Raw genomic sequence first — 16,905 nt, 5'->3', positions numbered from 1 at the left:
CTGGGGGAAATGTGCGTCGTATTACCCGGAAAACATTGTAACTGGGGGAAATGATTTGCGTCGGCTAATTGAGTTGATGCGAGGACAGCAGCAGCGGCAGCTGCCAATACATAAATAGATCACGAGACGGCCTTAGGTCACACAGCCTAGCGCTGTCACCTGAGCACACTCGTGGCGAGGTGGCTCAGGCCGTCCTACAATAAGCGCCACCTTTTTGTCGGTCTGTCTGATATCAACGGTGGCATTAGTGGCATTGCAACTCAGGGCTTATGGCCACTGAAGGAGATGATCTCTGCCTCACGTGCATTCGACCAGGGAGCACCGTGGCACAAACTGTGTACGCAGCGTGTACGTGCGTGTGTGTGCGTGTGAGCGTGTGTGTGTGAGCGTGTGTGTGTGTGAGCGTGTGTGTGTGTGAGCGTGTGTGTGTGTGAGCGTGTGTGTGTGTGAGCGTGTGTGTGTGTGAGCGTGTGTGTGCCAAGTGGCTGTGTTGCGTGTACTGTATGTATGTGTGTGACCTAAAGAGCGGTGACAGTGGTTAACGCTGTGAACCCAGCGACCTGAGTTTTATTACTGCCAGCCATGACTAACTTGGGTGGCTAGTGAGCGGTAGTGTAGCGGTTAGCGCACTGCGCCACAAACCTGGTGACCCGAGTTCGATTCCCGCTCACGGCCAACAGCAGTGACGATTATCTGAATCGGTCCTGGGCCTCCCCAAGGTCGACTTGGCCTCAAACGAGTACCCTGTGCGGTGTGTAAACATCGCCACTGGGGAGACAAAGGCGGCCGGGCGTGATGCTGGCCACTCACCCACTCGTGTGCCGTACCGGCTTTCATAGTGTGCTCGCTAACGCCACTTGCCCCTCCAGCCTGTTAAGGCTACACGGGGGACCTTTGTCTCGGCGGTTAATGCTGTGAACCTGGCGACAATGAGTTATATCGCTAACATTGGTGGCTCGTGATAACAGGTCGACTCGGCCTTGAACAAAGTACCCGGTGCGGCGTGCAACATCAAGCACTGTGGGGTGATGAAGGCAGGCCGGGAGCGGTGCTAGGCACCCCCACCCCCTCAACGTTGCGCCGTGCCAGCCTTAATGGGCGCATTCGCTAACAGCGCTCGCCCCGACGGTCTGCTAAGGCTCCACGGCGGGGGGTCTGTTGCCTTTGTCTCCGTGGTCGAACGCAGGAGAGAACTTTGAGTGCACCCCTCTGCGTCGCACCTTCAAGGCCAAGGTGCTGGCTCACTACCCCCAGGCGGTCGACTGGAACCCCTTCGATGGAGACGCCGTGGGCATGGTACGTGCTGCCCCCCCCCCACCCCCCCCCCTCACCCTCGTGGTCTCCCGCACGCCGCCGGCTCACCCGGCCAACGTCGCTTGCCGCTGCGTCCCCACCGCGCGCCCGGCGCTCCGATACCGCAATACCGCATCGCAGTGAACGCAACGCCGATTGGCGCGGTTGGGCTACGTATGGTGCGAAAGAAGTTCAACAGCCACACACATTTACAGACGTACGTACAACGGGCCTGGTTCCTCTTTTAGCCAGCGTGCTGCTCTGTACGTCCAGGCACGGAGGTGAGAATCAACGGGTCACACAGATTTGTGAAATTCCCATCCCTACGAGGCTGCGAGGTGGCCCAGGGGGGCATGGCAGTGCAGCAAGTGGGTTCGTGAACCCCGTCTGCACAAGTGTTGCCTCGTTATTCACGATACTAGCTATCCGCGATTTTGGCTATCAGCGAATCGCATCTCTACACGACTGCCTCGAGAGAGAGAGAGTGATGAACTTAAAGAGAGAATGCGATGCGAGAAAGTGATGAGATAAAATGATGATGCAAGCATCATCAAAATATTATTTGGGTCTTTCGGTAAAGTCACGTAGATAGGTTGAAAGAAAATAACAAAAAACTACGACGTTTCGATCACAACACAAGCGCGGTCGTGATCAGCAGGAAAGAAGAGAAAAGCTGCTGAGGCAGCCTGTTTTAAAGGTTTAGAATGGGCGTAGCCCAAGGGTCATAAACCAAGTGGGCGGGGCCAGGGATGTTAATGTGAGAGATTAGCATGTTAACGGGAGAGATTAGCAAGTTAATGTGAGAGATTAGCATGTTAGTTGGAGAGATTAGCATGTCAATGGGAGAGTTTGGCATGTTACATGTGAGAGATTAGCATGTTAGTGTGAGATATTAGCATTGTAATGCATGAGGTTACCATGTTAATGCGAGATATTACCATGTTAATGTGAGAAATTGGCATGTTAATGTGAGAGATTACCATGTTAATGTGAGAGATTAGCATGTTAATGTGAGAAATTAGCATGTTAATGTGAGAGATTACCATGTCAATGTGAGAGATTACCATGTCAATATGAGAGATTACCATGTCAATGTGAGAGATTACCATGTTAATGTGAGAGATTACCATGTTAATGTGAGAGATTAGCATGTTAATGTGGGAGATTAGCATGTTAATGTGAGAGATTACCATGTTAATGTGAGAGATTAGCATGTTAATGTGAGAGATTACCATGTCAATGTTAGAGATTAGCATGTTAATGTGAGAAATTAGCATGTCAATGTGAGAGATTAGCATGTTAATGTGAGAAGTTAGCATGTTAATGGCAGCTTGCAGAGCCTCTTCTGCGTCGGCGCGTGAAGTGGCTGTGTTAGTGTGAGACATTTAACCTGTTAATGTGAAATATAGAGCCGAAAATAACTACTTACATCGGAAGGTAGGGTGGAAACATTGCAGCCAGTTATGACTTAAACTGGTTAATAACGTCCTTCCAATGATTGCTCAGTGCGTACCCATCTATCTCGGGTGAAATTGTGTCTGTGTCTATATATCTGGACGGCTTCATGAACGAATCTTTGTTGATAGCCGTTGGGTTTGCAAAGTATCCTCGTCTTAGGTATACACGCTCAGACGACAGACGCACGTGATAATGTCTCCAAATCTACTAGAGGCGAGAAGTGATCGTGACTCATGACAGAGGGGGAAGCTGGTATTCGGGATTATCGACGAATCGTTGCGTCTGCGCCTTACTGTCGGGGATCGAGACGGCTAGGAGAGGCCTTCATCCAGCAGTGGAAAATAATGGCCGACGACGTTGGCCACGATTCGGTTTCGTCACGCCTTTGCTATGATTTGTACATCCGAACATCGAAGCTCGGTTGATTAAAGGGAAACGCAAATAGAGAAATACACGTCGCCTGTCTCTCATATATCAGAGCCTCGGCTTGCCGCCAAAGTTTGTCCGACGCAAGCTCTGGGCTTCGTCTGTGAGGAAATTGACTTGTTCTCTGTCTCGTGCGCTCCGTTCGAGCAAGCTAATGACGCCGCTGAGGCTACCACCATACGCTTTAATACAGAGCAAGGGACGTCACACTAGGGTCCTCTGGCAGAGGGCCTTTGTTTGATTTTTAATGGATTTGTTTCTTCATTAGAAAGGTTTTAAACTCGTGTCAGACAGCCTGGGACACACTGCGGCGGTGGCGAGGAGACGTTAACTACCTCGCCTGGTATCCGGGAGGTCGTGGGTTCGATCCCGACCCTGACGCCTGCTGCTGTATTTGGAGTTTGCGTGTCTCTCTCCTCCTGGTTGCGTGGATTTTCTCTGGGTGTTCTGGTTTTTCCCTCCACATTTAGAAACATGCTTTTTAGAGTATTTGGCTGTAATACATTTCCATGCGATAAGCCACTTCGTTGAGCTGTCATTTGTGGCTTTACAACTCAATGGGCCTTACCTGATAAAAATTTTAAAAAATGTTTAAGAGTGTACTGCTCGTGTGTTTATCCACAAGATAATAGATATTAGTTTTTGAATAAAACAATTCCATTACAGTAAAACCTTGGATTTGCGAGCATAATTCGTTCCGGAAACATGTTTGTAATCCAAAGCACTCGTACATCAAAGCACTGTTATGTCAGTTGTGATCACGTGACACTCGGCAGACAAAGCGTGTATACGTACTGCTCTTATTGCAAGACCATCGCTCGTTTATCAAATTAATATTTATTTAAAATGTTTGCTCGTCTTGCAAGACACTCGCAGACCAAGTTACTCGCAATCCGAGGTTTTATGTGCTTGAAAGCGTGTGACATGCTTAAAAGCGACGCGTACCTATTTAGCTGCGGAGACATTTTGGCAAAAGCGCGCGGAGAAGGACGATCGTCGTTGCGTATTTATTTCCCCCTAATTTAGGTGCGAGTCTTTTTCACGTTGGCCCTTTGGCCACACGGCGCACGAGTCACCTGCCGCTGTGAACGACCCGTCCGCCCGTCCGTCCGTCCGTCCGTCCGTCGGTCCGTTGGGTCGTCGCGCACAGTCGCAGCGGAGGGCCGCCGCTGCGCCAAACGTGCGCGCGTGACCTCTTGCGAGCGACAGCATTCGCATGAACCGCTCTTGGCCGCCGTACACACCGGCGTCTCCAGTGATTTTGTTTGATCCACGGATCGCGTGGAGGGGGCGGCGGGGCGGGGCGGGGGGGGGGGCTGGCGGCACCATTCCTTTGAGGGGTCGCAGTCCACCACTTGGAACGTCGACCGCCAAACGACGATGGCAGCGGAGCCACCTCGAATGGCACCTCGCGGCGGCGGCGGCGGCAGATGGCTCTACGCCTGCCCAACTCAATGTCAGCGCTTAATGGACCCAGGGTCAGGGTATTGATGTTTCTCTGAGTTTGCCTTCAAACCCTTGCGTCGTGAGCAACGCTTCATTTGGAACGTCGATCGGCAAATTCCTCTTGCATGTTTGTGACGTACGTCAAGAGAAGTTTACGTTACGCAAACGCAACGAGTTTTAACGTATCGTTTAATTATTAAAATCCATTAAACCCGCTGCATCTTAATGGAAAGTTTATTGGGTTTTTTTTTTCTCATTTAAATCGCGAAACATTTTAAACCTGAATTTGTACAAGCACCGCGAAGCAGCAAGCACTGACAGGAGGTACAGCTCCCCTAACTATGCAGTGCCATTTCATTAGATAATTATCAAAACAATATCGGCCCACGGCAATGCTGAGAATTGAATCCGCTTTACAAACAGGAAAGTGTCCCACCTCTCACATTCCAGCTCCTTGCCTACAGGAGGCTGAGCCACCTTCAGCACTTAGCTGAGGTTGTGTCTCCACTAATGGACGTATTGGCGGTACCCCGTGCAGCATAACACACCGGTCCGCATAAAACAGTCTTGACGATATCGCTTTTGCATACTTATCGGTGCCTTAGATTATTACAGACCAATTCAGACCTTATTGGTCACCCCGTGCCCCTTATAAATCCCAAGGTTCATCCTACAAAGTCCCATCACAAGGGAGAAACAAAAACAAATTGACAAAACATATATTTTACTCGTTTTCCCTGTACAAGAATACGGGTAAACCGTACGGGTTGACAGGTATGCTGTTGCCCTTGAGTGAGCCACAGACACTCCATCGGAAGTTGCCTTAGATTCAACAGACTGTGAAGCATCGTGCTCAGCCGCTCACAACGTTCGTCTTCCGACTGCTTCGGCGTCACGAGAACTGATTTTGACGCACCACCACCACCACCACCCCGCAAGATTTTCTGACCAAGGTTGCGAATCGCGGGAAAGTAAATAATTTCTGCGAAAATTTAGATTTTCTTCATTCCGCGTACGACCGGTGTACCTCCAATACGTTCAAATACGCAATCTATGCCGTGTTTCAGTCTGTTGTGTGAAGGCCTCCCCCATCAGAGTCCGCACCGGTCTGTAACACCTCTCCCAGCTTGAGACGTTCCGGGCCGGCCTGGCGCGGTTTGGAAGGTGCCGAGTTATCATTCCGCCGCAAAACCCGCGGCGCTGACGTCTTTGTGCGGCGAACGGGTCGAGTCGCATGCCCGGCGAGAAACGATGAACTACCCCCCCCCACCTCCCCCCACCACTCCCCCAGGGGTCCCCTGCTTGGCACCCCAGCCAGATTCACATGTTCTCGTGAGGCCAGGCGTTGTAGCGTTCGATTCGGACTCGGCCTGGCAAAATAGCCGGAGGGAAATCGCCCGTGCCGTGAAGGGCCACCATGCTGGCGCGGCTCGGATGCGCCGGTGGGAAAAAAAACACCGCACGTCTGTCGTGCGTACGCCCCATCGGGGTACGTCTCTCGCGAAGCGTACGCGGTTTCCGATGACGCCGCTAACGCGCCTTTCTCTTGCTCTACTCCCCCAACCTCGTCCTCCCTTCTCTCTCTCCCCGTTGGAATGCCCTCGCTCTCGCCTCCTCCACGGGTGACGGGGGCGGCGGCGTTTTGGGTCGGGGAGCAGCTGTGCATGCCGAAGGGGCTGTCGTTCCGGACGCAGACGGACGACCGCACGCCACACTTCCACTCGTTCCTCATCACCCGCGAGGACGGCACGCGCACTTACGCCTTCGCGCTCACCTTCTACGAGGAGGTCACGTGCCGCTCCATCTGCCACGCCATGCACACGCTCTACGCCATGCACAACGCGCAGAGCGGCGACGGCGGCGGCGGCGGCGGCGGCGGCGGCGGCGGCGGCGGTGGCGTCCGCGACATCGCCACGTTCGCGATCCCCGAATCGCCGGACAGCCCCGGGGTCTCCGCGGGACGCTTCCCCGCGGAGACGCCGCCGCTGCCGCCGGCGGAACGGAGGGGGCGGCACGGCGGTGGGGGGGGCGCTCCGATCGGCGGGGGCGGCGGCGGGGAGGGGCGCCTGCTGCAGCGCTTCAACTCGTACGAGATGGGCTGCGACACGCTCTACGTCTCCAAAGCGCTGTGCCTCATCACGCCGCTCCCCTTCGCTCAGGTTCGCGCGCCCGGCCTGCGCCGGGGTTGTCGGCGTCGACCGCGGTTTGCTCCGATGACGTAGAACGCCGGGGTGGCTGTGTTGCTCGGCGTGCCCATACCGCAGGACCCTGTTTAAAGGGGGCGGGGGGGGGCATACAGAAGACTTAAGTAGGGGAGGGGGGCACAACACAGTGACTGTTAAACACACTTCCAAGAACTAAAAAAACAGAATGAGTAACAGTGCCAACGTCAATTGTCTATCATGTATTCTGTTCTAGCTCTCACCTGCTGTGAGAGCAGGTGAGATGTTAACTACCTCGCCTGGTCGACGGGAGGTCGCGGTTTTGAACCCGACCCTGACGCCTGCTGTATATTTGGAGTTTGCGTGTCTCTCTCCCCGTGGTCACGTGGATTTTTCTCCGGGTCCTCCAGTTTTTCCCTCGACATTTAGAATCAACATCACGCATTTAGCGTTATTTGGCTCCTGTAACATTTCCACACGACGATAAGCCACTTCGTTGAGCTATTGTTTGTGGGCGTGTGTGTGTGTGAGTGTGTCGCTTCTGAAAAAGAGCTCCATAGCTCAGTGGGCATTGCCTGGCGAAATTAAAAATAGTTTAGTTTTCACAAAGGGAGACCACATCACCACCTTGATAAATTCTTAAACATTGTTCTGACATTTTTTGACTTTACTGCAAGAATTTCTAAGGGTGCCTAAGGCCTCATCAAGGGGTGATCTGCCCCCTCCAGCTCCTGGCTCAGCTGGGCCGATCCCAGTGTCGGAGCAACCAGCCAACAACTCTACGTTAGAATCCAGTGTGTTAGACACCCACACGTGTAGGAAAAATAAGAATAGGCTTTATCCTTGCTGGCAATTAAACAGGAGGTATTAAGATGGTAAAACACCAAATATAAAAAAAATCTTTTGCAAGGCACCAAGTTCGCATTAACCACACGTACTTGTGGTGAACATGCAAACAAACATGCTGTGATAAGTTATGCATTGTCTTTAAAACTGATTGGCCTACACCAGAGAAAGACTTCCTCTTTATGGTCTTGTCTCACCACCAGTGTTAGACCAGAGAACGCCTCAAGGCAAACAAAGACAACGAACGTATCGGAGCATTTAATAATAATAATTCAAGTGTATAATGCGGATTCCATCCTCGGATCCCAATGCGCAATGCATGGAAAGCGGTGAAACAAACTAGAGAGGGAATGCCACTTTTAATATAGATGGGTTTTCAAAGCAGACTTAAATATATCGACCTACTCTGATTTCCTGATTTCAAGTGGCAAGGCGTTCTATGGCTTTTATAGGTCGGGCTGAGCAGCTATATTCTGGGACACCTTTTTTGCCAGCATCAAAGTCTGAAAAACAAGCATAGGTTTTGTGCCCTTTCTGGCAACGACAAAATACAAAATCGTACTTTCGATGGTAGTGGCAAAAAGGTCCCATGATATCCACACGCGTGTGTATGTGTGACAGTTAGTTTAACCCCCACCCCCCCCTCTGCCCGGCGCCTGCAGGCGTGTCGCAAGGTGCTGCTACAGCTGCACCGCGCGGTGACGTCACCGAGGCCGCCGCCGCTGCCGCTCGAGAGCTACGTCTACAACCTCCTGTACGAGGTGCCGCTGCCTCCGCCGGGCCGCTCGCTGCGCTTCGCCGGCGTGCAGGGCCCCCTGGTGGTGTGCCAGCGGCCCGGCGCCGCCGAGCTGCCGCTGCTGGACCACGCGCTGCGCGAGCTTGTTGAGCTGCTGGGCCTGGACAACGTGCTGCAGCTGTTCACGTGCGCGCTGCTCGAGATACAGATCCTGCTCTACTCCAACGGTGTGTGTGCGTGAGTGTGTGTGAGTGTGTGAGAGTGTGTGAGAGTGTGAGTGAGTGTGTGTGAGTGTGTGTGTGAGTGAGTGTGTGTGTGTATGTGAGTGTGTGTGTGAGTGTGAGTGTATGTGAGAGTGTGTGTGAGTGTGTGTGAGAGTGTGTGTGGGGAGCGATAGTGTAGCGGTTAGCGCTACGCTGCGCTATGAAACTGGCGACCCGGGTTCGATTCCCGCTCACGGCCAACACCAGTGACGATTATCTGAATCGGTCCTGGGCCTCCCCTAGGTCGACTCGGCCTCAAATGAGTACCTGGTGCGGTGTGTAAACATTGCCACTAGGGAGACAAAGGCGGTCGGGCGTGGTGTTGGCCACCCACCCCCTCGTGTACCGTTCCGGCCTTCATAGGTGCTCGCTAACAGCACTTGCCGCTACAGTCTGCTCAGGCTATACGGGGGATCTTTGTCTTTGAGTGGGTGTGAGTGTGTGTGAGTGTGTGTATGTGTGTGTATGTGAGTGTGTGTGAGTGTGTGTATGTGAGTGTGTGTGAGTGTGTGTATGTGAGAGTGTGTGAGTGTGTGTGAGCGTGTGTGTGAGTGTGTGTGTGTGAGCGTGTATGTGAGCGTGTGTGTGAGAGTGTGTGTGTGTGTGTGAGCGCGTGTGTGAGAGCGTGTGTGAGAGTGTGTGTGTATGTGAGTGTGTGTGTATGTGTGTGTGAGTGTGTGTGTGTGAGAGTGTGTGTGTGAGAGTGTGTGTGTGTGAGTGTGTGTATGTGAGTGTGTGTGAGTGTGTGTGTCGCGTAGAGTTGACGCGCCGCGCTACAAACCCCGCGACCTGGGTTCGATTCCCGACTCAGCCTCAAATAACTACCTGGTGCCGTGCGGTGAAAACTTCACTATCAGGGGACAAAAAGCAGCCGGGTGCGGTGCTGGCCAACCACCCCCTCACGTGCCGTGCCTGCCTTAATAGATGCTCGCTAACAGCACCTTCCCCAACAGTCTGTTAAAGGCTATACGGGGGATCTTTGTTTTTGTATATATGTTGATCTTCTTTCCCCGTAGCCAACCGTGCTGACGATGATGAACAACGCGCCGGGCAGCTAAAACGCAGAAAGTTAGCACATGAAGGAGCACAGGTGGTGCATCTGCCAGTCGTCTTCGTCAGCCAAACCAATCCACGGCACCTGGGTCTGTCCCATGACCTCCTGCCGGCATCGAGCCTTCGACACTTCACGTTGCCTCAAGGTGCACCCTGGCCTGGCACCGGCTACGTGGTGACGTCGCCGCCACTTGGTGGCGAATGGCGGCTGCTGTTGTTGTTTTACTGGGATTGTGTTGACACCGGCCTTGTTGTGCCACCCACGACCTTTGACCCCCTTTATGCATGCGCGTTGAACTTCTTTCGCACCGTACGCAGACAACCGTGCTAATCGGAGGTGCGGGGAATGACAACAAACGAAACGCACAAAGCAGTTCCAAAGAAATGAGTTTGTCAGTCTAGAATCTAGATTATTTTAAACTGCACAGCTCCGGTGGCTTCGTCATATCGGAGGGAAGAGCGTTCCAGACGGCCGCAGAAGCGCATCTGAAGGCGAGCGATGCCATGACCGTTATTGTTCGATGGTTGGCCAAAAGCCGCCGCTGTCAGGGTGACCAGAGTTCGCGCGCTGGTTCGTGCTTTAGTTTAGTTTTAGTTTAGTTTATTTTTTTTTGGTAGAGCCCCGTGAGCCATTCGGCTCTTGAATCGGGTGCAACCGCAACTAAAAAACAAAAAAAACAAAAAAACACGACTGTGCAAACAGAAAATCTTTAAAAAAGAAGAAAAAAAAACCAGCAAAATATTCCTGAAAAAAAGCACCGTACACCAAACGCTGTGTGCAACAACAAAAAAATCCCAGTGGTGATGCTGCTTGAGCCTGACGCCCTCCCCCCCCCCCCCGCCTCTCCCCGACCTCACCAGACTACCAGCAGCTGATGCTGGTGGCGGAGTGCGTGACGGCGCTGCTCTTCCCGTTCGCGTGGCAGCATGTCTACGTGCCCATCCTGCCCGCGTCGCTACTCTACTTCCTGGAGGCGCCCGTGCCCTATCTCATGGGGCTGCACGCGGAGAGCCACGACCACTGCTGCCTCCCGGAGCTGCCCAACGAGGTCGGCGAAGCAGCGCATCATCGCACCCAAAAAGACAAAGATCCCCCCCCCGGTCTAGCCTCAGCAGACTGTTGGGGCAAGTGCTGTTAGCGAGCAGCTGTGCCAGCACTTCGCCCGGGCCGCCTTTGTCTCCCCAGTGGCGATGTTTGCACATCGCAGCAGGTACCGAGTCGACCTAGGCGAGGCCCAGGGCCGCCTCAGATAATCGTCAGTGGTGTTGGCCGTGAGCGGAAATTGAACCCAGGTCGCAGGCTTCGGAGCGCAGCGCTAACCGCTGAGCCACCGCCCACCTACTCACGCGCCAAACCACCCACGCACCCACCCACCCACGCACCCACCCACGCACCTACGCACCCACCCACCCACGCACCCACCCACGCACCCACCCACGCACCCACCCACGCACGCACCCACCCACGAACCCACCCACGCACCCACGCACCCACCCACCCACGCACGCACCCACGAACCCACCCACGCACCCACCCACCCACGCACCCACCCACGAACCCACCCACGCACCCACGCACCCACCCACCCACGCACGCACCCACCCACGCACGCACCCACGCACGCACGCACCCACCCACGCACGCACCCACGAACCCACCCACGCACCCACCCACGCACCCACCCATGCACCCACCCACGCACCCACGCACCCACACACGCACGCATGCATCCACCCACCCACGCACGTGCGTGCTAGCAAAGGAAAAGATCTCCCCTCTAGCCTGTACAGACTGTTGGGGCAAGTGCTGCTAGCAAGCACCTGCAAGGGACGGCATGGCACATGAGGGGGTAGGTGGCCAGCACCACGCCCGGCCGCCTTTGTTTCCCCATTGCTGATAGTTTACTCACAACCACAGTACGAACAAGTAATTTAAGGCTGATTTGACCTCGGGGATGCCCAGGACCGGTTCAGATATGCGTCTCCAATATTGGCCGTGAGCGGGTCGCCGGGTTCGTAGCGCAGCGCACTCACCACTACTACATTACCTCATTCATATACAAAGACACACTACATGCATAGTTGCATATATATGCACGTACACTTATTCGTTCTTTTATACATGTACACGTGGACGTATTCATACATACACATGCATATACGACAGGGATATAGTTATACATGAATCAATCATCCCGATATATATATCCTTTCGCTCGTGATACGTGCTCCCGTCATGTTATACGTGACGGGTTTACGTGGCGCTCCGCGGCCGTGGAGACGGGACAGCGGCTCGGAACGCAGGTCGTGCCGGAACACGGTTAGTCGCCGGGCCTGCGTGCAGTAACGGTGCGTCGGTAGTGCCGGCGGTACGCGGCTGGCGCACGCGCGTGCGAGGCTAGGCCAACCCGGCCCACGCTCTCACGATCGCTCGACTCGAAACGTCGCCGTTTCGTTGTTTTTTTCCCCCCGCCACCCCCCCCCCCACACCCCAACCCTCCCGGCAGGCCAACCTGTGTTTCGTGGACATCACCAACCACCGGGTGGACGTCCCCGAGGACCTGCCGCTCTTCCCGCACAGAGCGGAGCTCGTGGCCGAGCTGGCCGCCGTCCTCGTCGCGTTCCGCGTGGCGCCGGATCCGCCGCCGCCGCCCGTCGTCGCCGCCGCCGGCGGCGGCCGCGCCGTCCGCCGCGGCGGCGGCGGCGGCGGCGGCAAACCCCCCGCGGCGACCGCCGCCGGCGCCGCCGGCGTCGCCGACCCGGCCCCGGCCCCCTCCCGCGACTCCGCGGCGGCCCCCGACCCCGCCGACGGCGCCGCCCTCCGGCGAGGGTGCGCCGAGCCGGCGCGGCGACGTCGGCCGCGCGACGACGAGGCCAACGGCAACGGGCCCGCGGCGGCGCGGGACGGCCCGGAGCGGCTCACGAGGATCCAGGCCCTGGCGCGCCGCGCGGGCATCGGCCTGCCGGCCGCCGACCCGGCCGACGGCGCGGCCGCGCCGGAACCGGGCGACGGGACGGGGCGTCCGCGGGACGCGGAGAGCAGGCCGGGAGAGGAGCGGCCCGCGGCGGCGGCGGCGGCGGCGAGGGCGAGCGGGCTGAGCGAGCGGGAGGTGGACGACCTGCGGCTGAACGCTCACCTCCGGGAGGCGTTCGCCAACCGCTTCACGCACATGTTCGCCGACTACGAGGTGTTCGTCATCGCGCCCGCCGGCCAGGAGATGGAGGCCTGGCTAGGCAGCAGCCGCGAGCAGACGCAGAACTTCGACAAGGTGCGCCCCCTGCCGGCTCGCGTGAAGCTGCTCGCCCACGGAGTGAACGGCGATAAGTCGCTGGTCTCCCCTCGTCAGGGAGCACGAACCAAGCACGCGAACTGCGGTCGTGCCGCACGGCGGCGTTTGGCTGCTGGCCGCGCTGCGCACTTTTTGGGGGGTGCGCTTCTGTGGCCGTCTGGAACGCTCTTCCTTCCGATAGCAGGACGCACTTTTAAAGCATCTGGATTGGAAACTCATTTGTGTAGAACTGCTTTTTGTGTTTAGATTATTGTCCTTCCCTCACAACCTCCAGTTAGCACCGTTGGACTGCGTGCGGTGCGAAAGAAGTTCATACACATGCAACTCTTTTATAAGTAAATCAATTACGTGGTGATGTTCTGGCAGTGGTGCACAAGCACAAATAACGAAACTCAACTCGTTTGTCTGTAACAATGCCTTCACCATCAACTTATTAAAAAAATATTTTTTTTTTTACTCTGTGTAATTCATTTCCATGGCCTTCCTCTAACTCGCCGCCACCTGCAATGCCCCCACCGACCCCCGTCGCTGATCCTCCCATTCCCCCTCTCCCCTACACGCTCACCTTCACCACAACGCTCTCTCTCCCTCCCTCCCTCCCTCCCTCCCTCCCTCCCTCCCTCCCTCCCTCCCTCCCTCCCTCCCTCCCTCCCTCCCTCCCTCCCTCCCTCCCTCCCTCCCTCCCTCCCCCCCACCCCCCAAGGCGTCGTTCCTGTCGGACCAGCCCGAGCCGTACCTGCCCTTCCTGTCGCGCTTCCTCGAGACGCAGATGTTCGCCTCCTTCATCGACGCCAAGATCCTGTCCCAGTGGGACGAGAAGGACCCGGCGCTGGCCGTGTTCGACGCTCGCGTGGAGAAGACGCGTCAGCTGCACGTGCGCACGCCCACCCTGCGCACCTCCATGTACCTGCGCAGCACGTCCGGCGAGGAGGCCGGTGCGTGCGTGCGTGCGTGTGTGCGTGTGTGTATGTTGGGACTTCTTTCGCACCGTACGTAGCCAACCGTGCTAACCGGAGGTTGCCGGGGAAGGAGCGATGGTGACGCTGTGGTGTTTGTGGCGGTTCGCGATCCGCTACCGGCCCCCGGCGACTCGGGCTCCATTACCCGCTCACGGATCGACTGAACCGGTCCTGGACCTCCCCTAGGTCCACTCGGCCTCAAATGAGTACCTGGGTGCGGTGTGTAAACATCGCCACTTGGGAGACGGAGGCGGTCGGGCGTGGTGCTGGCCACCCACACCCTCGTGTGCCGTGCCGGCCTTCATAGGTGCTCACTAACAGCACTTGCCCCAACAGTCTGTTAAGGCTGTACGGAGGATCTTTGTCTTTTGTTTGTTGAACTTCTTTTGCACCGTGCGTAGCCAAGCGCTATGTGGCATGTCTCTGCGATGTGGTACTGTAGTGTGTCACTGTGGTGTGTCTCTGTGGTGTGTCTCTGTGGTGTGTCTCTGTGTCTCTGTGGTGTGTCTCTGTGGTGTGTCTCTGTGGTGTGTCTCTGCGGTGTGTCTCTGTGGTGTGTCTCTGTGGTGTGTCTCTGTCTCTGCGGTGTGTCTCTGTGGTGTGTCTCTGCTGTGTCTCTGCTGTGTGTGTCTCTGCGGTGTGTCTCTGTGTTGTGTCTCTGTGGTGTGTCTCTGTGTCTCTGTGGTGTGTCTCTGTTGTGTCTCTGTGGTGTGTCTTTGTGGTGTGTCTCTGTGGTGTGTCTCTGTGGTGTGTCTCTGTGTCTCTGCGGTGTGTCTCTGCGGTGTGTCTCTGTGGTGTGTCTCTGTGGTGTGTCTCTGTGGTGTGTCTCTGTGGTGTGTCTCTGTGGTGTGTCTCTGTGGTGTGTCTTTGTGGTGTGTCTCTGTGGTGTGTCTCTGTGGGGTGTCTCTGTGTCTCTGTGGTGTGTCTCTGTGGTGTGTCTCTGTGGTGTGTCTCTGTGGTGTGTCTCTGTGGTGTGTCTCTGTGGTGTGTCTCTGTGGTGTGTCTCTGTGGTGTGTCTCTGTGGTGTCTCTGTGGTGTGTCTTTGTGGTGTGTCTCTGTGGTGTGTCTCTGTGTGTCTGTGGTGTGTCTCTGCGGTGTGTCTCTGCGGTGTGTCTCTGCGGTGTGTCTCTGTGTCTCTGTGGTGTGTCTTTGTGGTGTGTCTCTGTGGTGTGTCTCTGTGTGTCTGTGGTGTGTCTCTGCGGTGTGTTTCTGCGGTGTGTCTCTGTGTCTCTGTGGTGTGTCTCTGTGGTGTGTCTCTGCGGTGTGTCTCTGTGGTGTGTCTCTGTGTCTCTGTGGTGTGTCTCTGTGGTGTGTCTCTGTGTCTCTGTGTTGTGTCACTGTGGTGTGTCTCTGTTGTGTCTCTGTGGTGTGTCTCTGTGTCTCTGTGTTGTGTCACTGTGGTGTGTCTCTGTGGTGTGTCTCTGTGTCTCTGCGGTGTGTCTCTGCGGTGTCTCACTGCATAGCGTGTCTCTGCGGTGTGCCTCTGTGGTGTGTCACTGTGGTGTGTCTCTGTGGTGTGTCTCTGTGGTGTGTCTCTGTGGTGTGTCTCTGTGGTGCGTCTCTGTGGTGTGTCTCTGCGGTGTGTCTCTGTGGTGTGTCTCTGCGGTGTGTCTCTGCGGTGTGTCTCTGTGGTGTGTCTCTGTGGTGTCTCACTGCATGGTGTGTCTCTGTGGTGTGTCTCTGTGGTGTGTCTCTGTGGTGTGTCTCTGTGGTGTGTCTCTGTGGTGTGTCTCTGCGTTGTGTCTCTGTGGTGTGTCTCTGTGGTGTGTCTCTGTGGTGTGTCTCTGCGTTGTGTCTCTGTGGTGTGTCTCTGTGGTGTGTCTCTGTGGTGCGTCTCTGCGTTGTGTCTCTGTGGTGTGTCTCTGTGGTGTGTCTCTGCGTTGTGTCTCTGTGGTGTGTCTCTGTGGTGTGTCTCTGTGGTGTGTCTCTGCGTTGTGTCTCTGTGGTGTGTCTCTGTGGTGTGTCTCTGTGGTGTGTCTCTGTGGTGTGTCTCTGTGGTGCGTCTCTGCGTTGTGTCTCTGCGGCGTGGGCAGAGCTGGCCGTGCTGTCGCGCCTGGCGCGGATCGACCACACCGCCGTGCGCCCCCACCTGCTCGACATGCGCATCGGCCAGGGCAAGTACGAGCCAGGCTTCTTTCCCAAGCTGCAGGCCGACATCCTGGCCACCGGGCCCCCCGGGAACAAGTGAGACCCCCCTCCCCCCCCTCCCCCCACCTCCTCCCACCTCCCCCCACCTCCCCCCACCGCCGCAATGCAGGGACGCGTTCCCCTCCTCCGGCCACAGTTCGTGGCTGTTGCGGCAACACCAGGCGATGGTGGGGGGGGGGGGGGGCACAGCTGGTGCATCTCCATGGCACCTGGGTCTCTGCCGTGACCAACCGTGGCCTCAAAGTGCGCCTGGCCTGGCACGGGCGCCGTGGTGACGTCACCATCACTGAGTGGCGAATGGCGGCTGCTGTTGTTGTTTTGTATGTGGATGTATGACCGTGTGTGTGTGTGTGTATGTCTGTGCGCTAGGAACCCCGGCGACACGAGTTCGATTCCCGCTCACGGCCAACACCAGTGACGATTATCTGAACGGGTCCTGGGCCTCCCCTAGGTCGACTCAATTGAGTACCTGGTGTGATGTGTAAAAATATTGGCACGAGGGAGCCAAAGGCGGCCCGGCGTGATGCTGGCCACCCACCCCGTCGCGTGCCGTCCCGGGCTTCATAGTCGTTGACTAACAGCACTTGCCACAACAGTCTGTTAAGGCTAATCTGGGGGATCTTTGTCTTTGTGTGCGTATGTATGTAATGGATGTGTATGTGTGGGGAGTGGTAATGTAGTGGTTAGCGCACTGCGCTATGAACCCGTTGGTTGATTCCCACTCACGACTAATAACCTTGGCGAATCTATGAAGCAGTTCTGGGTCTCCACCAGATTGATTTGGCCTTAATTGAATATCTGGTGCGATGTGGTAAACATTAGCAC

At 56.0% G+C, this 16,905-nt stretch overlaps 1 protein-coding gene across 1 annotated transcript in view; it reads left to right on the top strand.

The window, feature by feature from the left end:
* LOC116945433 (DENN domain-containing protein 5B-like) overlaps window positions 1–16,905 on the top strand; it is an 89,962-nt gene that overhangs the window by 37,632 nt on the left and 35,425 nt on the right. The window contains exons 3-9 of the mRNA XM_076069277.1: window positions 1,187–1,296; window positions 6,282–6,782; window positions 8,294–8,594; window positions 10,545–10,732; window positions 12,191–12,952; window positions 13,677–13,908; window positions 15,966–16,116. Coding sequence (XP_075925392.1) covers window positions 1,187–1,296; window positions 6,282–6,782; window positions 8,294–8,594; window positions 10,545–10,732; window positions 12,191–12,952; window positions 13,677–13,908; window positions 15,966–16,116 — 2,245 coding nt within the window. The remainder of the gene's footprint in view (window positions 1–1,186; window positions 1,297–6,281; window positions 6,783–8,293; window positions 8,595–10,544; window positions 10,733–12,190; window positions 12,953–13,676; window positions 13,909–15,965; window positions 16,117–16,905) is intronic.

Source organism: Petromyzon marinus, chromosome 24 (genome assembly GCF_048934315.1).
Source record: "Petromyzon marinus isolate PM22_M1 ecotype Great Lakes invasive population chromosome 24, UKy_Petmar_22M1.pri1.0, whole genome shotgun sequence".
Classification (NCBI taxonomy): domain Eukaryota; kingdom Metazoa; phylum Chordata; class Hyperoartia; order Petromyzontiformes; family Petromyzontidae; genus Petromyzon; species Petromyzon marinus.
This window is presented reverse-complemented; position numbering and strand designations above follow the sequence as displayed.